The sequence below is a fragment of the Zosterops lateralis genome, assembly GCF_965231275.1.
Source record: "Zosterops lateralis genome assembly, chromosome: 5".
Taxonomy (NCBI): Eukaryota; Metazoa; Chordata; class Aves; order Passeriformes; family Zosteropidae; genus Zosterops; species Zosterops lateralis.
In genome coordinates this window covers 25,987,479-26,009,027 of record NC_139766.1, presented here as the reverse complement: position 1 = coordinate 26,009,027, position 21,549 = coordinate 25,987,479, and the positions used below count along the sequence as shown (strand labels likewise).

Here is a 21,549-nt window from a genome sequence, read left to right as displayed (position 1 = left end):
ATCCAGCTGCATACAGTGCTGCTGCTTCTGGAAAAGACGTGCCCTCAGTGTCTGCTGAGGTTGTGAGCCAGACCCTTTAGCTAACTTGAATCTTGATCTAGCCTTAGAAAGTGTAGTAAATTCTTCAGCAAGAGGAAAACAGTCACCATGAGGATCTTCCCTCTTCTTACTGCTTCATGTAGTATGTTTCTCTGATAACTTCTAGTCCTCAAAACAACTACTTAAGAAACAGTCTATGAGGAGCCCTGTGCATGGTAATGTGATTGCAAAGAAGAGAAGTGGGTATTAGAGAAGGAGTAAATTCCGAAAAAAATGTAAAATATCTCCGAGTTTTAAGGAGTAAGTCCCTGTAGGATTATAATCAGGCAATTTGAGCTCCAATTTAAGTGAATGCTAGGTGATCATCATGATGAGGAAGTCAGATCATCGGCTTTCAGGCAGTGTTTAACCTCTTTGGAAACCTAAAATCACTTAACAGAGTATGTGCTGTATTGAATATACCTGCTTCAATGAATTATTTAATATAAAACTTCTGATAAATAGTTTCTTCAAAGATGCCTTATGCAAATGTAAAACCCTCATATATTCTCTCTACCCTTAATTTATTTTTGACTAAACGATAAAAAAGATTTCTATTTCTTTTGGTGCTCTACCATTCCTGATGGTGGTATTTCTCTGCAGCTGATTTTACTGAAGTGTGGATTTTGAGTGTGGGGAAACCAACCACAGAGATATAAAAATATGTCATATTTTCTTTCTTTCCTTCATCAAACTCCAATATCAGGAGTTTTTCTATTAATATCCTGAAGAACAGAATCTCACGCTAATATGTTATAACCTGCTTCTGTGCCTGCCACTGGTGCCAAATCAATTATGCTAAGATTGCCATAGACCTGCCAGTTTATTTTTAAAATTATTGGTCTCTGAGTAGCTGTAAATAAGACTAATCAAGATAAAGACTTTCAATAATATTTTCATCCTTCAGCAGATTAAGCAATAAGTCCATACTAAACTTGATCATTATCCAGAAACATTTAATTTATGGAGCACACATGACTCAACTTTGAAAGTGGGCCAAATATTGCAGTAATTGCTGGATAATCCCAGCAATTTTTTTCTGACTTGTCAGAGCTTCTTTAGAGACTACAAATTTTTCTTGGTTATTAGATCACCATGTAGTTGTCTTTTAGAAGACTGGTAATGTCCAAATTATTACTGTTCTGTGCATGTCTGTGGTAGGCTGACCCTGGCTGGTCACCAGGTGCCCTCCGAAGCTGCTCTGTAACTCTCCTTCTCAGCTGGACAGGGGACAGAAAATAGAACAAGCCTCACGGATCGAGATACGGACAAGGAGAGATCATTCACCAACTACTGTCATAGGCAAAACAGACTCAACATTAGGGAGCCTCCGTCAAACCAGAAGTGTTACTATATTAGCTAAGAAGGAAAAGCTAAATGTCTGGAGACAGTCACTTGCCCTGTCAAATTCCCTTTGTTTAAGGAGTTTCCCAGGCTTCAGACAGGAGGCAGTGATGGCTGTTCAGGAGCTCTTATGCCCTTTCTTTCTCTCCATATCGAATAGGTTCTATAAAAAAAGAGAAGAGTGTTTCAGAACATCTTTATCTGAAGAGCCTTTACAAGTCAGATGAACTCAGTTTACCAGTACGATGTTCAGAACTAATAAGTGGCAGCTCTTCTGTCATCAGATGAAACCATGCTTGGTTTTATACACAGCCATATAGGTGATCTTTGGTGCAAAAAATTTCTGTCTCTCAACAGATCACAATAAAAAAATCTGGTGGTGGAAAGTGCTATTTTAGAATGTATATGCGTCTTTAAAGGCAACAAGTAATCTGCCATCCAGGAAGCTGCAAGAGACAATTTTAGAAATAAAGTCCTTGACTTACTTCTGAGATAAGTTCAATACTACAGCATGTGAAGAGCATTGTGTAAGAGTCCTTAGCACTACCTGGAGAGTAATGGAGAGTGTATCTCTAAAGACACAGTTTTTTTAAAAGTGGTTCCCACCAGAGTGTGTAATGGACTTAGTAACAACAGTGGCAGCACACTTGTCTTTTTAGATACTAACCAGAGAAAGGCAACTATACTGACTTCAGAATACTTATGCAAGTGAATATTTTGCTTTACATCAATATCTTCATTAACATTGTAGACAGGCAGCTCTGGCAGCTTTTTTACTCCTTTCTTTCAGTTGCTGCCATGTCACACAGTTGCTAAAAGTACTGTGTTATTCTCTGTTACTGTAAAATGAAACACTAAGTTGGTAAATTTTTGGGTACTGTAGACTTCTTCAGTTCAGAGCACTTAGTTGTTACTGGATATGGAATTCTAGCCATAGTTTTGAGATGGGCAGGTACAACTGAGAGTCAGACATAAAGAGAAAGATATATGTGGTGTACCAGGAAAAAGATAATTCTGTGGCATTATGAGTAGTTATGAACAAAGCAAATTTCATTTGCTAAAGCCTAAAAGGTTCTGCAGTAATTTAGACATAAACTGCAAAAAATTTGGGTTGAAAATTTAATCATTGTAAGGGTATAGGTGTACCTCTGTAGACCGCAAAATTTGTCCAAAGCACTTATTACTTTTTGCTCTTTCTAAAAAGTTTTCACGACCTACTAAAGTAATAACATTTTTTAATTTTGCTCTCTGTCTCTTTTCTTTAGTCGAGGCCTCTTGCCCTGTAGAACATTTTGTGAGGCAGCAAAAGAAGGCTGTGAACCAGTCCTGGGTATGGTAAATGCGTCTTGGCCAGACTTCTTGAAGTGCTCTCAATTCCAAAACAAAACTGAGAATGACACCACTACAAGGGTATGCTTCTCACCACACCAAGAAAAAGGAAAGCAGTGTATGTTTCCATTCTTAACTGTTACACTGTGTTTATGAGTTTTCATTTAATAATGTGTTTTCTTCCTGTGTTGAAAAAGCTCTGGGTTGAAAATATTATTTCTTGTTCTATGTTCCATCTTATTACTGTGATAAAGTCTGGGTGTCAGTTGATTATAGTTTGCAGTGCTTTAATTGTTTAGGCTGATTTTTTTCAGACTTGTTTTGAGGCCTTTTTATTTTACATCAAAAATTCTGAGCTGTTTCAAGGAAAGAAGGTTGGAGGAAAGTAATATGACCTGTGGACTTTTTGGTTGCTAGCTCTAGTAAATACGGGTTTGTTATTTGAAGTAGGAATCTGATACACAGGCCAAATTTCAAGTGTATCTCCTTTCTCCTTGCTGTTAAAGTGAGCCCAAAACTGATCAAGAGGTAAACTTCTCAAAAAGGTCTTTGTATACCCACACATAAAGTCACAGAATGATTTTTTTGTCTCGAAAGAGATATTGAAGGTAATCCAGTCCAACCGTTAACTCAGCACTGCCAAATCCACCACTAAACCATGTCCCTGAGTGTCATGTCTGTGCATCTTTTAGATACCTTCAGGGATGATGAGTACACCACTTACCTGGGAAGCCTGTTCCAATGACTGACCAGCCTTCCCACGAAGAAATTTTTCCTAATATTCAATCTAAGCCTCTCGTGATACTCCTTGAGGCTGTTTCCTCCTGTCATATTGCTTGTTATTTGGGGGAAGAAACTTACTGCCAGCTTTATACAACCTCCTTTCTGGTAGTTATGGAGAGTGATCAGGTCTCTCCTGAGCCTTTTTTTCTGCAGGCTGAATAACCCCAGATCCCTCACCACTCCTCATAAGGCTTGTGCTCTCTAGACACTTCCCCAGCTCTGTTGCCCTTCTCTAGACATGCTCCAGCACCTCCTGAGGGGCCCAAACAGGATAGGGCCCCACAGGATTTTAGCTGTGACTTCACCAGTGCCACATACAGCAAGGGACAATCACTGCCTGGTCCTGCTGGCTACACTGTTACTGACACAGGCCAGGATGCCATTGGCCTTCTTGGGCACAGCTGGCTCATGTTCAGCTGCTGTTGACCAGCATCCCCAGGTCATTTTTTGCTGGGCAGCTTTCCAGCCAGTCTAAAAACAAGGCATTTCCATTTCCTCAGAGGTACTGCTGTGTTCTCTAGATCCAAATCTACAGATGAGGTCACACCTGGGAACAGTAAGCCTGACTTTTTTCTCACCCATTGCTGGAGTTCCCTTGCTAGCATCTGAGACTTTGCTGTTGATAGGCATTCTGTGAGATGAAGAGACTGAGGCTTTACAGTCTATCTGTGGGTTCTAACTTTGTTAACTTTGACTTTTGTGTGACAATAAACAAGAAGAAATGGTATGATGAAAACTGTTTTTCAGTTTTTTAATTAAATAACCCCAAGAATTTATTCTTTAAAACTACCTTAAAAGATCATTGTTTCTTTGAATGTTAGTTAATGGTATAATTAAAATAGATTATGTATCTGGGCTACCTCCTTGCAGTTCCTGAGTATACATAATGATATAGTCTAAAATTATTAGACCAAGTGTTTTACCAGTTGGATCCTCTCCAGCTCTAAAGGCTTAGTTTCGAAGCGTCATGAAGTAAAGGAGGCTGTTGACTATACCTACCTTCATCTGTGGGAACTTTCATACTGGCTGAGGTAGGGAAAGATCCAAAAGATTGTGTCTTGTTAAAGTTGACTCTACAAATTCTTATTGTAGAGTCCTGTGGTATTTTGTGCAAGTTGTTGTAGTGAAAGCTGCTGGGACCAGTGTCTTAACTCTATGATAAAAATATATGGTTTGTATGCTGAAAAAATTAGGTTTAATGTATCTCTCCGAATGGGAAGAGTAAGCAAATAATTATAAAATGCTTATTTTTTCTCCGTGCCTCAAATTCCCAATGTAAAATGGGACTAAAGTGTCATTTTAGCTCACAGGATTGTTGTAATCATATGCTTGTTGATGCTTTTGGTATCACAGGGATAAATGTTACAGAAATAACAGTACCATAATTTTGTCTTCATGGCAGGTTCAAATAACAATTAAAGTAAGAAGCTGTAGCATAAATAAATACATAAATATGATAAAGTCTTACATATTGAAGAGTAATTAGCCATGAACAATGGGTGACTATCATATCATTAATTGAGTATGATCATGGAATGAGGTATAATTCTGAAAAAGCAACAGAATGTTAAAGATCTGGATTTCATGCCATGTGATTTCATGCTGTGTGATACATAAACTGAACACAAGGTATAATATAAATATGCGTGTTAAATTTTGACAAATTATAGCTGGTCAGAGAGTTTAAAAGCCCCACCAAATCTAGATAGCTGAACTTGGGTTAAACCAGAAGAGATTTGTCACTTATGAAACTTTTAAGTTTCAGAATATCCTGTGACTAAAATAATATATTTGGTATTGCTAGAGATGGAGCTTTTAAGAATAGTGCCTGGTTAATGATTATTCCATAATCTGTATGGCAGGATTGGTATTCATCTAGTAGTGAACTGCAGAAATTACAGGTAAGTATGCAGGGGAAGTTTTTTCTCACCAAGGACAAAATGTAGAGCCAATTGTGAGATTTGCTGCACCTACCTGACAGACTGTGGAGACCCATATTGTTCTATTTATTGTCAGTTCTGACATCCTGTTGTATAAAACAAAAGCGGTTTATAAAATCAAATTTTTCATAATGCATGATGTTTGGATATGAATGATTTTCATGTAGAATGAGAGACTATAGTTGAACTGTCTTCCAGGACCTGCAGGAAGCCTTACAAGAAAGATGGAGACAGGCTATTTATGAAAACTTGTAGTGGTAGTACAAGGAGAATGGCTCCAAACTGAAAGACAGTAGATTTAGATTAGCTATTAGGAAGAAATTCTTTACTGGGAGGGTGGTGAGGCACTGGAACAGGCTGCTCAGAGATGCCGTGGAAGCCTCATCACTGGAAGTGTTCAAGGCCAGGTTGGATGGAGCTCTGAGCAACCTGATCTAGTGGAAGATGTCCTTGCCCATACCAAGGGGGTTGGAATAAGATGATCTTTAAGGTCCCTTCCAATGCAAGCCCTTCTACAATTCTATGATTCTATGACTATGGAGAATATTTTTACTTTTATTTTTCTTTTTATTTAAAAGCATGGTTCTAATGTGGTTCCTCTGTGACTGAAAAACGTAAAAGTTTGGGTTCACTAGGCTGCTTCTCCTACAGAAATAAACTGTGCTGTTCTTGAATATTTATTTCTGCAGTTTGTATATTTGAAAGAATTTACTTTTCTGACCACAGTAGAACCAAGGAACTGAGGCTATTTCTCTGCTCTAACCCCTTTTCATCTAATGCTCAGCACAAACTGCTTTTCACACTCTTATTGGGGTTCTGTTCCTGGAACTATTTACACAAGTGACACATGTCTCAATCTACTCAGTAGATGAGAAAATCAGCTGCCCTAGTAATTGTTGTAAGAATTTATGTTTTGAGATTTAAGATAGGTGGCTGAACTGGTTTCACAGGTCTAATGAGCTATGAGCTATGAGCATGTAAGGGAGTGAGCAGGAGACATTATCAGTCATTCACTCCATATGTAACCAATAATGCATTTTAGGGGGAAGAAATCACAGAAACCTTCCTAAGGGCTGTTATTCACATCCCTACTCACAGAAAAATCTCAGCTCTGCTTTTCTCTCTCTCTCAACTGACACTGTTTATTATGTTTTTTATTTGCTTTGACCAGCCAACATAATTGTTGCTGTTAAACCCATGGCAGGAAAAAACCCAGTAGCTTGAATGAAAAATAAAGCAACACAATAATCTGACTTAGATTAACATGGAGCTCTCAAAAGAGCCCTGAAGGTATTTTTCCATTAATTTGAATTGTAAAATGCTTTCAAAAGCAGCAGTGAATATGATGCTTCTACTGTTTATACAACAAAGCTATGTAAATTACAGTATAGAATTATGAGACATTGTTCACTTTTGTGTTTTTGCTAAAGAGGCATTATGAATGAATATCTGTTTCTGTTAAAAAGTGATGCATGAATGACCTGAACTGCACTTCGTTGCCATGATATTTTGGGTTGGAAGGGATCTTAAAAATCATCTTATTCTGACTCCTCTGCCACAGTAGTCACACCTTCCACTAGACCAGGTTGCTTAGAGCCCCATCCAACCTGACTGTGAGCACTTCCAGGGATGAGGCATCCACAGCTTCTTTGGGCAACCTGTTCCAGTGCCTCACCACCCTCCCAGTAAAGAATTTCTTCCTAATAGCTAATCTAAATCTACTGTCTTTCAGTTTGGAGGCATTCCCCTTGTCCTGTCACTACATGCTCTTGTAAAAAGTTTCTCTCCATCTTTCTTGTAGGCTCCTTTCAGGTATTGGAAGCCTGCAATTAGCTCACCCCTAGCTTCATTCAAACTGGTATTTATTAAGAGAATTGTCTTTGAGGAATAACTTCAAGTAGAGAATTCAAATACCTGACTGCAACAGATATTTATTTTTCTATAGGCAATGTAATTATATCCGGTCTATTATATCTAGTCTATGTCTACTATCCAGTAGATAATTTTTCTGAGAAAAAGCTTTTAAAATCAGGAAGACATTATCTTTCTCTTATGCCCCTGCATTTACTTAATGCAGTGAAAAGGAGAGGTGATTTGTGTATGTGTAACATTGATGCTAAACAGCTGCAAAAACAGCAACAGTGGACTAATTTTTTAAGGAAAACAAAATGTTTTTTCACAATTATCGTGGTGTTTCATGTGAAGAAACATGCACGGTTGATTAAACTGTTTCCCCCACCAAATTACTCTAATTATATTGATCCTGCATTATATTTTGTTGTGTTCTCTGGTTTTTATTCTCCTATTCTACTTGTATTCCTGTTTTTTGGCTGTTTCTTTTCCAACTTGAATTTCTTACGTGGCCTTTTTAGGTCACATCACTTGAGTGAAAGAAAAAGGTCTTTTGTCTTTTTTCTCCCACAGGATTTTGCATCCTAAGGAAATAGAGAAATGAACAATTACCTGGGGGTAAGGAGTTGCTAGCTTTTCTAATTCCATGATTGTGATCATAGTATCAAAACTTTCTAGAATTGACAGCAACAAGATGCATACACTGTACTGCAGGATACATACATGCTATAGGGAGCAGGTGATGAAAATCTGAAAGTGAGAGAATACAGGGATTCCTCTGTGTTCCATTGTGCTATTATGACTATACTGGGTAAAAGAAAAAGTATGTCTGTCTTATGATTTTGATTCCAAAAGCTGCCAAAATCAAATGCCCAGAAAAGGAAAACAGGCCAAAACAATGTGGAAGTACTTTCATAAATACTCCTGCATTTCCCATCTGTTTGAGATTCAAGGATTTTTCTGTAATTTGTGACCTGCCATAGATTTTTATTCTGTTAATATGCCCCTTTGTTACGTAGGTCTATGTATATTTTAGCATCCTTAGTATTGTGTTCTAGAATGTTTCAGCTTGTCAATGTATTGCATGAAGGGCTCTGCCTTTTGGTTGTTTTAATACCTCTTACTTTTGCCATAGCATTAGATAGAAAATACGGTCTCCTCTTCACTTTGAAAAAAAATTGGCAGCACTTTCCATGGTCATTTTCACTGTTACAGAATGTTTTTTCTGTTGCTATACCATGAAACACAACCAGATGTCAGTCTTGAGGATGGTAAAAGAATGCTTATTTCAGTCTGCACTCTCTGCAGCTTTCCAGGGACCTTTCCACATAATCTTCTATAGATGACATTCCAGTAATCTAGCTGAAAAATACAGCACATAAGTGATCTTGCCTCCTCAAAGACAGTCCTGATAATACACCAGACACAGGTAAAATGAAACACTTTTTGCTGCCACTGGTGTTTAGTCCAGGATTTTGGAAGCTATTCCAGATTTTAAACCTTCCTGGATAAGGACTAAAACAAACAAGTTTCTCGATTATCAAGGATTGCTTCCATTTTTTTTGTGCTCATTCTACATAACATTTTTAATTCTTGAGGAATTTGGGTGCGTGTATATTTGCATGATTTTATTAATAAATGTGTAAATTATATACAGAGGTATCAGTAATTAACATTTCCCAGTGTATTTCTTTAGAACAACATCTTTGCCATTTGTAATACTTTTGAGTGGAATGGTTTATATTTTTCCTATTTCAAATGTCTGTTTCAGGCGTTATTTCTTCTTCTGCTGCTGCTTTGTTTTGAACAATTCCAGTATTTCTGAGTATGCAGCCTGTGTTCAATAAAGTCTTTTAAGTGGTTGCAGATCAAGTTCCAGATCAAATACCAAAATTTAATACCAAAATATTTAATTTAATAAATAAAAGTGTTTTACAGCATTAGATAAGGCTTTTATAATTCCCATTAAAATCTGGCCTTTGGAGGCATGATGGGATGGTCAGCCTACTGAAAACTTTTTGCACAAGCTTGGTAAAAAGCAGAAATTACATTAATTGGAGGTACTGTTCACAGTGTGTGTGCTCTCCTTGCCCTGAACACTGCACTGACTGGACCAAACATATACAGTCATTACCTATTAGAAGACTGCAAGAGGTGAGATTAAAATTTCTAAAGATTCCTTCTGGTTGCTGCTGGATGCTAAAACTGAGATAAAGAAAACTAATTTCACTCTTCCTCTTGTTTTTTTGTATAACATACAAGATAAACAGAAAAATGCTCACTTTAGGTGTGCAGAAATGGAGAAGCGTTTTGGAGTTGGAGCAGAACAGGACAGAGATGTATGAAGGAGGCAGAGTCAGGATGACTTACAAGTGCTTCAACACACTTGTTCACAGTCCAGAAATTAGTATGGGATGCCAAAATATTTTCTCTTCTGATCCATAAGAAAAGTTATCAGATATTCCTGCTGTTAATTTTCATTTTCCCAGGCCAAATTGGCATATTCACACAAAACATAGGAGTCCATTACTCTTGCTGTCTTAGTACCAGTAAAGCTCTGTACTAATGGAGATCTCCATCAAAGCAAATCAAGATTGTTCCTTTTGAGCTATTTGTGCTCTTTACCCTTTTAGGCATGAAGGAAATAGTGTAAAAGCCAAGTTATAAGAACGTAAGATTACCAATCAGTTAAAGTTGCCTTTCCGACCTTTAAAAGCCTTTCTTGCATGAGTGATTACAAAATTTTGATTATGCTATCATATTGTATTTTTACCTGACATTATCATCTGTGGGATAAACACTGGAGTGCAGGGAACTAATACTTCCATACCAAGGATATCTGCTGTTTCTAGGGGCCCCTGTAGAGCTTAGTGACTGCAGAAATCAGGAAGTACAGTGTACGGGGCAGGAAACTGGAGAAATAAAAAGATCAGCTCATAATAAGGTGTGACATTATCATATGAAATGAGATTCTTGACCTGTCACTGTTGCAGTGACCATGCTGAACAAGGCACTTGAATAAAAATTTCTCTACTGTTCTTTGGACACTTCCAGCTGACTAGGCTCTTCATTTGTATAGCTGGAGTTTATTTGCAACTGAGGCATTTGCAGCAATAAGTAAAGGCAACAAGAGCTATTCTTTGAACATGTAAAATAACATCAGTGTTTACCCTCCAAAAAAAATCACAAGCTGATTTTTGTGTCTTAGATATTATTAGTCATTATTTCTTATAACTTTCACTTTAATATCTCATTGCCTCGTTTTTCCCCACTATAAAATGTGACTGTGAATGTTATCTAATCTCATGTTTACCTTATGGCTATCCTATTTTGCAGTTCATAATGCCTTTCCAAAATGGGTAGAATACAAGTGAGGCTGTAACTCTTCAGTTAGAGGTTAGGAAATGTGTCCAACCACACAAAGTGAGGGAACCTACTGAGGAACACATCATAAGGATGTCAGAAGGATGATGCTGGTGGTTTTGTACTACCCTGTTTCTGATGAATAATCACAACATTGAATGGCACAAACTGGTTGAAAATCTTTGGTTTAAAGTCTCTTAGTATTTCAAACACCTTTCCGTGAAGTTGGAGACCTCTTTTAAAATGCATTACATAAGCAGCTTTCACTGCAATAACCATGGCCTCCACAATAACCATGTCCTCCTGCAATAACCATGTCCTCATTACACAACTAGGAAATGATGTTGATATTGCAAAATCAAAAATTATTTGCTGTCCAACTCGTCAGTATACCTGAGAATGTCATAGAAAAGATTTTGAAACTATTCCTAAGTTTTTATTACAAACAAATTTTCCATAAGGAATGTATTTCAGTTAATTAAGTCTGAGTTTGCCCTGTTTCTTGGGGATGATAGAATAATGTGAGGCTTAGAAAAGAATGTAAGTATGTTGAAAAAAAAATCTCCTGCTGATAAAATTTAAAACTAATAACAAGGGTGCTGAGAGTGTGTTTTTGTGTGTATAGACATTGCCAAAGTATGACAGAAAAAACTGCTATTCTAGGACCACAAATAAAGTAAAAAATCTAGATAAATAATTGAATGTGCAGCCAATGCAAGCTGGAGATATTTGTCATTTTTGAAAAACACTGAAAAAGCATATCCAGTGCTAAGTGGTACCTCATAGCATCCACTGTATACTTACCGGTTTAGCAAACTGTGAAGAATACCAAAGGGCTATACGGTAAAGCCAGTCTTAAGCAGAAATTGTATTTTTTGTAAACATACTCCACATGAGCATGTAAAGCTCCTTCCCTTGTCCCAGGGACAGATTTAAGGTGTAATAGCCTTTTCATGCCTGCCTGTTGAGATGAGTCATTCACTGATAGAAGTTTTAAATGGCTTTGTTCTATCTCAGAATTTTGTTCTTTTAGGTTTTCCTCTTGACCTTCTTGCATTCAGTGATCCTCTGAGAGCTATCCTAATGTTTTCCAAATTGGAATTATATTTCAGTCTCTGTGGGAAATATTGAATATCAGTTTAACATTTGTAAGACCCTAACAGCACTAACTTTGTAGTGTAGATGCTAATGATTTTTCTCCACATTGTGTCTTTTCTGCTCTCTTGCAGTACTGTGTGGAGGAAAGGAGAGTTTCTTGTGTGCCAGTGGGGTCTGCATCCCAGGGAAACTGCAGTGTAATGGCTACAACGACTGTGATGATTGGAGTGATGAGGTCCATTGTAGTAAGTTTCTTAAGCCTTGCAGTGTTCTGCTGAAGTACTGAATCCATTCAGGGAAACCTGGAAACTGAAGCAGGCTACTGGCAACAGAATAGGAGCTTTGCATAGTGTTTGCATATATTGTCATTTGGACTCTGTCAGTTGCTGTGGACTGTGCTTAGCTTTGCTCACTCAGGCCACAGCATGTGTTTTTGATCTATAAAATTTTATGCCTTATGGCAGATATTCTGCAAGGAGCTATGTGGAAATAAGAAGTATTTGTTTTTTTGTTTTTTTTTGAAATGGATCAATAGTGCGCATCAGACATGACCACTTCTGAAAATCAGCTGAACACTGTTAGTTGTAGTTTTATCCTAGTCTTTGGCATTGATTTTAGAGTAGATGCAAGACCATCTGTTCAGAAAGTTCTCTTTTTCTCAACCCTGGATGCAATTTATTTAAATTAATTCCAGTATGTGCTGCAGTTGAATGTACATATGTGATAGCTTAATTTTTTATTTATTTGTTTGTGGTAGTGCATCTCTTTAGAGCTCCTCTGTGTTTTTCTGTGTTAACAAAACACCTCGGACTATAAACACTTTTAGAAAAGTGGAACAAATGAACTGTAAGAAAACCATGTGAAGGCAAGAAGAAAAAGAATAGAGGAAAATGTGGAAAAATTACTAAATAGGGACCGTAGCAGGACATAACAGGGTTTTGCATTCAGACTTTGATAAATGTCAGACTGTGCAGTTTACACTCAACACAAAAGATTCTTATTAGTGATTTAAGAGCCTAGGCATTCCAAGACTCAAAAAGCTGCTTTTAAGGAAGTTGTTGTTAGATTTTATCTGGGATACTCCAAGGAATAAATGAGGACAGCAATTTCCTCCTGGTCTTGATATGAATAAAGTTAGAGCTTGCTTCTCCTTTAATAGCCTACAATTCATTCAATGGACGTTGAGATAATGTCTATTATGTAAAAAGTATTGTATGTTTTATATGTTCCAATTTTTCCTGTCAGTGTTATCTTTAAAGTAAGCTCAAAAATTTAAAAATGCCTATGACACTATGGCTCTTCAAGTTCTATTAGAAATGGGAAAAGAAGAAGTTAGTTGTAAAAGAATGAATATATCACATGTTTTAAGAAAACAAGTATAAATTTCATGAGCTAAGATTACCTTTGAAAGGACACCTGTCTGTTTAATGATACAAGGTTTATATGCAGAGGATGTCTTTCATTAGGATGCTTGGTAAGAGTTGAGGAGATGGTGTGGAGGTCAAATAAGACTCCTGAATTACATAGCAGAAAGAGCAAAACTGAAGGAAGACCTATTTGCCTGAAAGTTTGTCTGATAAAAGATGCTGTGTTTCTTGAAGTCCTTGCCCCCCTCAAGGTCTTAAGTCACGTCATTAAATTATAGAATAGGTTGCTCAGAGTCCTGTCCAACCTGACCTTGAATATTTCCAGAAATGGGATGTCTACCTTTTCTCTGAGTAACCTGTTCCAGTGTTTCGCATCCTCATTGTAAAACAATTATTCTTTATTGTAGTATCATCTGTGGACGGCAGAGACAAGGAACTCTGCAGACCTGAGATATTCTAGAAACATGTGGTTTTATTGCAAGGGTCGTGGGTAAAGAGGGCCTGCCTTCAGCCACCAGCCTCAGCTGAAGCAAAGCCCCAAAGAGAGAAAGAGAGAGAGAGAGAGAGATAGGGTAGAAGAGAGCTAAGGGGTAGAATAAGTCCTTCCCGTCCCATCTTTCCCAACACTATGTCTAGTCTAAAAGTACCCTCTTTTAAAACTATTACTCCTCATCCAATAACAACAGGCCCAGCTAAAAGTTCTGTCCCCGTCTTTCTTATAAGCTTCCCTAAAGTGCTGAAAGGACACTCTTTCTCCAGGAGAAACAACCTCAACTCTCTCAGCCTTTCTTCAAAGGAGAGCTGTTCCATCCCTATGATAATTTTTGTAGACTAGTCTGAATCTTTTCCAACAGGTCCACGTCTTTCCTGTGCTGTGGGACCTAGAGCTGGATGCAGAACTGGAGGTGGACTTTCACAAGAGCAGAGCAGAGGGACAAAATCACCTTCCTCAACCTTCTGACCATGCTGCTTCTAGTGCAGCCCAGGATACAATTAGCTTTCTGGGCTGCAAGTGTACATTGCTGAGTCATGTCCAACTGTGCATCTACCAGTTCCCCCAAGTTTTTTTTTGGCAGGGCTGCTTTCAATCCATTCGTTCTCCAGCCTGTGTTGAAACCAGGGTTTGCCCTGAGCCAGGTGCAGCACCTTATACTTGATCTTGTTAGACCACAAGAGTCCCATGCACCCACTTTTTGAGCTAGTCCAGGTCCCCTCTGTATGGCATCCTGTCCTTCAGTTGTGTCAACCACACCACTCAACTTGACATCCACACCATCTCCCTGCCTCATCTGCAAACTTTTCTGAGGCTGTCATCTATGAAGACATTAAATAACAGTGGTCCCAATACAGAGCCCTGAGGAACACCACTGGTCACTGATGTACTTTGGGATTCTGAGCTATTGAACTTTGGGATGCAATTTTTCAACCAATTCCTTATCCACCAAACAGTCCACCCATGAAATCCATCTCTCTCCAATTTAGAGAGCAGAATGTTTTGGGGGTTTGACCAGACCCCATGTGTAGCAGGTCCTTCTGGACCCATACAGGGACCAAACCTGCTGCCTTGGCTTTATTAGCACCATGCTTTAAGCTGAACTTATCTCAGGGTCAAGTTATTGAATGCAAAAGACTTACTTCATTTGTGTTTAGTGGAGTATAGAATAAGAATTTGTATTTAATTTTATGAAAATGGGGGTTTCCGCATCATTTATAAAATTTAAGTTGAGCCTTTTACAAGTGGCAGCTGCCAAGTGCCCACCTTACTTAACAGAGTGACCAACTACCCTATACAATACATTTTTGAAAATATCTTGAAGAAAATGTATATTAAGGCTGTTAGATTTTTATCAAGTGAATCTTACTTCCCTGCAAGGAAGTTGTTATTCTGTTTGTGTACCCTGTCTGTGTGGGCCTGTGGGTTGTCTACCCTAAAGGACACTGCAGCAGCTTCAGAAGTATGAATGGAAACAGGAATGAGGGTATGAATGGAAATTAAACAGTAATTTTTTCTGGAGGAAATAACATAGAAAAAGGCACTTTCATTTGGAGGAGGAGCAGCAGAAGAAGCATAGAAACTGTCAAGAGTTACAAACTGATCAATAAGATGAAAAGTTGCCAGAGTACTTCATGCTGTTGCATATTCAAAACAAGTGATGTTCAGAATTTACTCTCAGCTGGGTGTTGGTCTCCTTACAGTAAGCAAGAACATAAATTTATTTTCATTTAGTGTGGGGTTTTTGTTATTCCCTGTTTTATGAATAATGGTTCTTTTTGAAGCTAAATTAACTATTGAGTATGTAGCTCATGGCTCAGCCATATTATTTTGCTTCATATCCTGAAGCATTTCCTTCATAAATTCTATTTGGACTTTCTAAGATAATATGAAACTTGAAGAAAGCATTAATACTTCTGTGGGGGAAGGAGAGGAAGTGACTCATGTTCAAGCTCCAGAGGTTTTTTTCACTTAGGAGGTGAAACACTTGGTTGACATCTGAAGGCGTAGAAACCCCACCTTCTGGAAAAGTTCTGCACCTTTTAGTGTGCAATATCCTTAGAAGGACACCCTACTTTTAAAGTGGAACCACTGTGCAATCGTGAACATAGGATCATGAATCACACACCAGGAGGAGAAAAGGAATTAATAGCATGAATCTGTTGTCTTGTAGTTGATCATCTCAGAAGAAAGGAAGCACTTTTGTTCCAGTCCCTGCTTTTTGAGCTCTCTCTCTCTCTGTTTTCTGGGGAAGAACTCATTTAAAATGCCCACATATGCCAGTAAGAACAGGCACAAAGGACTTCCTTGGTTCCAGTGGTGTAGCTTCAACAGGAAGGAGGGGTTGTCCACCCAGCTGTTCTATATCTTGGCATTCTCCCTGAAAAGCTTGAGGTCAAGGAAAAGTCTAGAAGAAGGCAATGAAACTGAGTTAGCCAGTATCCTAGCTGTGTGCTTGAAATCAAAAGTTACTACTGATGGGCCCAGATATCACAAACCTGCTTAACTACACCAAAGATTACATGTTTTTATTGAACCTGATACTATTCAAGTATGATGGTTATTCGCAGAGAATATCTGGCACGCTTTACTGATGTATCCAGTCATGAAAAAAAGGTTACACCCACTTAGTGCTGACAGTAAGAATCCCTTGATGAGAAGGCACCAGGCCAGATCTGAGCTCTAAACTGTGTTAAGCATAAAGCTCCTTTGCAACCATTGTAAGATCAAAGGCAGGCTCAAAAGCGCGTTCTAGGGATCTTGATTTTGCTGTTAGAATCTTCATCTCTGCTTAATAGCCACATCAGGTACTCAGGACTTTCCTAGTAACCTACAATGGTGAAGCCTACAACATTTCTTGAGAACTTTATGTGTATAAATTAATTAAACATTTAGGTCCCTATGTGCAAACAGAGCACTCTCTCCTTATGGTATTGATCAAAAAAACAGCTGGTAGGGGGAGAGTAAAAATTTCTAAAAATGTCTTTTGATTTTTCATATTCTTCCAGATTAGTTTCTCATAAACTGGTGCACACCAGTATTAATGCAGACCTGTAAGTTGTAAGGTATCATTAACTAATCTTGTTTGTAGTCAGCACATTCCAATGTCCATAATTTATATTAATGTTCCAATGCAACTTTAACATTTTACACGCTTTGTTTTGTAGACTGCAGTAATGATGTATTTCGTTGTGACACGGGAAAATGCCTCAATTATACCTTTGTTTGTGATGGATACGATGACTGTGGAGACCTTAGTGATGAACAAAATTGTGGTAAATGAAAGTTATATGCTTTTCTAAAGTCTTTAAGATATCAGGACTGCCTAAGACAGTAATCTTTTCCCTTAAACTACTGAAAGAGTAATATACCCTGCTCTTACTTTATTTGAACAAAGTGAAAACAGCTCACAGATTGTATATGCAATTTGAAAATGTTTAAAGGGGGGTTCTGGCTCAATCCGAATCTTGAAGGGTTTGGTATTTATGAGAAATACGGCTATTTTCCATTTGCTTTAAATTAATTCCAAGAGATACTTCCTTGCTTCCTTCCTTTCTCAGTTAAAACCTTGACTGGATTTAACTGAGAGTAAAGCAAACTGTATGAGGGTACACACTGTTCGTACTAACTGTTTTACAGCTGAATTGTTTTTACATAAGATTCATAGTGAAGTCCTATGTTTTGATTATAAAATTCTGTCTTTCAACTTTACATGTTCTGACTCATGATACTTACCTACTTACTATATGTATCTATCTACACATAACTTCCATAGGAGTAACAATGAAGTTTTGCCATTAAAAAAGAAAAACCTTAACCTGTAAATATTGGGAAACTTAGAAAGCCTTATTTTACTAACTTTTGATCCTGTTACTACACCTGAGAAAAATTAAGTTTTCTAAGATATTTCTTTAACAATTATAATAGTATTTTTCACTTTTTTCCTTTTGTTTTTCTAAGGAAGAACACTAAGAATATAAAATCTGAAAATCAATTCCCTTTTTTTCCTGATTTTTAAAAATATTTCTTCTCTAAATTAAGCACCCTCTAAGACCTTTCAATATTTTCTTGTCAGTTTTGGTAATTTAGTGGCGTTTTTTCATAAATAATTCTTAGTTTGAAGATGATAAAGTTTTTCTAGATTTTAATCTGTCTCCTATCTTTCTTATCTCGACAGAGATTTTTTAAATACAATTTTTAAAATCTAAGTTTTTGTACATGCTGTAATTGTTTTTCATGGCAGATTTGGAGGGCTGGACTGTGTCTATTTTCTCTATTTATTTTGATGTAAAGTCATTCTACTCAACAGAATGCTCTTTGTGCATTCAGATAAAAAGAGTAAAATGGCAATTGGAATAATTTCTTTGTAGATAATTCTTAGGGAAAATTCCAAGTACAGGCAAAAAATACAGTTTCTGAAGTTGAGAAACATTTTTTTAAGTGTCTTAGTAAAAACATAAATGGAAGAAATTATTTTCTCTGATGGCTAACTGAAAATCATTCCCTGAGATGGTAAGCCAGATTTTCTAATGTGCTTAACATATCTTAGAAACTTGTTTATTTACAAATGGTCACAGTTGTGCACCTGAGAGAAGGAATGAGTGCATCACCATACAGGCAATACAATTAAGAATATATGTAACTACCATCTGCAAAAAAGTCCACGGATACAAAATTTTCTTTATATAATTTATTAATGCAAAATGGCTCATTAATAAGAAGATTAGCTAATAAGCATAGAACAATTGATCAGTAATATAAAATATAAAAAACTGTAACTTAGCATCCTGTTTTTCCCTTCAAATTTACATTTTATGTAGAATGTAATCCAGTGACACATCACCAGTGTGGAGAGGGGAGATGTATAACAGCTGATTGGGTATGTGATGGGGACCATGACTGTATAGACAAATCAGATGAGATCAATTGCTGTAAGTTCCCTTAATCTCTAATTTTTTTTCTTTCTTTTAAAATTAAAAAAAGAAAAAAAGTAAGATAACTAGTGTACTCACTTTTAAGGCAAAACTATAAATTTATTTTATTTCAGAAGTTCACAGTTGATGAATGTCTGTTTTCAGTAGACAGCTGCAGCAAATTAAACATCTGTTGCCTTTGTTGAGAAGTAAAGCATTGCATTGTGTTAGAGCTTTTTGTTAATTACAGAATTAGCTTTTTGTTAATTGTAATGTTTCCCACTGCATGAGTAAAAATTATGTGCATTTTTTTTCCCTTGGGGAGGCTGACTTTATCTCAGGCTGTTGCTAATACCTGACATTTATAGTTTCAGTCTCTGTAGTTAAAGATCAGGGTAGCTGTAGCTATTGAAAAATTAGCTGATAGATAATGAAAAATGTCTTCTGATCTCCAGTGCTAAGGAGTGTTACCAGCTCCATTCAGTATGATGTTCAAATATAATGCAGAGCTTCACTAAGCTACATTGATCAGAATATTCTCTTTTTAATTTTTTTTTCCTCTCTAGCATGTCACAGTCAGGGTCTGGTGGAGTGCAGAAATGGGCAGTGCATTCCTAGTGCATTCCAGTGTGATGGAGACAATGATTGTAAAGATGGAAGTGATGAAGAAAACTGCAGTGAAAGTAAGGATATGCTTCGTTTTACTCTTCTTACTAAACCTACCATTGACTGCCGTGTTCCACAGTGCTTTTAGCTGAAGCTGTCTGACAAATTACTTGCTTTACATTTCAAGTAACACTTCCTAAGGCTGGTTAGGGTGTGTGCTTTCACATATACATTTGTAAGCAGACTTCTTTTAATATGTAAAAAAAGATTAAGAAGTGGAGGTGATATTTAGCACAGTATTTAGTTTTCTGATGTGATCAGCTGTACTTGAAATACATTGCTTGGAAAAATGAGAATCTGCTCGTTTTACAGGAGTTGGTGTCATTCAAGGAGGAATTTTCTCATTAAAATCCTTTTTTTAATCAGAACTTAGGAATCAGAGAAAATGTTTTCATAAGTAAACTAATGATTTAGTGTGACTGAGTGAAAATATACAAGAACATAAGTTTTCACAGCTACTTGATAGCTGTCTTATTATGGGCTCTGTGACAGAAGAGGAAACTAAGCAATGTCTTGAGCCCAAGAACGTGAATTCCCAAAGACACTCAGAAAGCAATGTTGTCATGATGATTTCAAAATTTGAAGGTATTTTTCACATGTAATTCTCTTATTTTTGGTAAGGTATAGGTTCATGTTGCATTCTTTCCTTCAATGCAAGAATTATTAATGTATTTTTTTTTTTTCTGAATCTTGTTTTTAGGAAATTAAAATAGGTAACCTTATGTAGAAAGCTAGTGCTGGGAAATGTAGTGGTAATAGGACAGGCTATCTAATAGTTATTAGTGTAGAAAAGACCTGTTATCATAAAACAGATACACAGTGTGATTATATAAGCCTCATTTCTTTAGGAAACCAGTCTAAAAGAAATCCTTTCTAAGCATGTTACTCCATCCCTTCTTTTCATAGAGAGTTCTTGGGATCTTCCTACTCCAATTTAAATTCTTTCATTCAAAAAAAATACCTGAGAAGCTGAAACACAGAAATTATCATTATTTTTCTTTATTTTTAATGCTGACATTGTAAAAATGTCTTGCATGAAACATCTTCTAGTTCTGACTGTGACAATCTAAAAACCCAGAAATGTTTTTGTCCTCAGTTCTGACTGTGCACTTGAACAAAATGTTCACCTTTTATTCTTCTTTCTTGATGTTCAATTTCAGTCTTATTCTATAAATTCTTTTATCCTCCATTTCTCTTGCATGATGTGGGCTAGAAGTCAGTGATGTATTTTGTTTTCACTGCCTCTTTTTTCCCTTTTAGTGTTGAAGCAATGGTTAAAAATCTTTGTTTGGTATGATGAATAGGTATAAGTTAAAGTATTCAAGCAGGAGTATGGGGTGATAATTTTGTATTTAGTGATCTCATTACATGATATAAGATCTTTCTACTTGGCATTAAACTGTAGAACTTTTAAATACAAACGTTTTCCTATTTTTTATTATTAATTCTTCAATATGTAGAAGTTCCATCCAGTATTTCACAGTATTGTGTAAAGCTAAATTCTTCCTTCAGGCAACCATATCCCATCCACCCTAATTTGCATGGGAATATGTCGGCAGAATTTAGATTTCATTCATCTTTAGTTCCTTGCAAAGTCCATGTAAAAGCAAGGCAGAATTCTTGTTTAGAGCTTACTATTGTATTTCTTAAATATTTTCTTGTTTCCAGCAACTGCAAAAAATGTAGTAGGACATTCACGTATTACAAAGACTTTTCTGACCTACAAATCAAATTTTAAAAAATTGGATACGTCTGTCAGAGTCAGTGAAGTTAGGGCTAATGCAGTCTGGAGTATTGGTTTTGTTACAAACACAGTAAATATGTGAAATCAGCATAGAAATTTTAGGTCAGGTTATAGTGACTTCCCCTTGCCTATAAAAGGATGCAGGGATCTTGTGTCCTAGTACAAGTACAGATATTCAGAGATTACAAATGGCAATTGCTTCATCTCTATCTGGATGAGAAAAGTGGTCTCCTTCACTACATACCTTAAGGAAATTTAAGGTATGGCATCTGTCTATAAGTAGTGCTCCCATTCATTTTGTGACAATAGAAATCTAATATAGATACACTCACAACTATGAGTACTAAGAGTTTCTGTGATCTCTTCAAAAGACAGGGTACAGTGTGTTTGTAGAAATTCAGATTATTTGTGCTAGGATCAAAAGAATCTACATTGTAGCACAGGGATTTTTAAAGGTAGGAAGGAGTTAGAGCAAACTTTAAAAATACTTGTAATGTAAATATTTGAGATAGCTTTAGAAGTCAAAAGGCTTTCCTGCCTTTCAAGTTCCATTTTGCAATCAGATGCAGATGTAAGATAA

At 36.8% G+C, this 21,549-nt stretch overlaps 1 protein-coding gene across 1 annotated transcript in view; it reads left to right on the top strand.

Moving 5' to 3' along the window:
* Positions 1 to 21,549, top strand: part of CORIN (corin, serine peptidase) — a gene marked incomplete at its 5' end in the record, with an annotated part of 112,373 nt that overhangs the window by 53,666 nt on the left and 37,158 nt on the right. Inside the window, 5 exons of the mRNA XM_083861509.1 lie at positions 2,688 to 2,869; positions 11,918 to 12,031; positions 16,814 to 16,921; positions 18,467 to 18,577; positions 19,126 to 19,242. Coding sequence (XP_083717635.1) covers positions 2,688 to 2,869; positions 11,918 to 12,031; positions 16,814 to 16,921; positions 18,467 to 18,577; positions 19,126 to 19,242 — 632 coding nt within the window. The remainder of the gene's footprint in view (positions 1 to 2,687; positions 2,870 to 11,917; positions 12,032 to 16,813; positions 16,922 to 18,466; positions 18,578 to 19,125; positions 19,243 to 21,549) is intronic.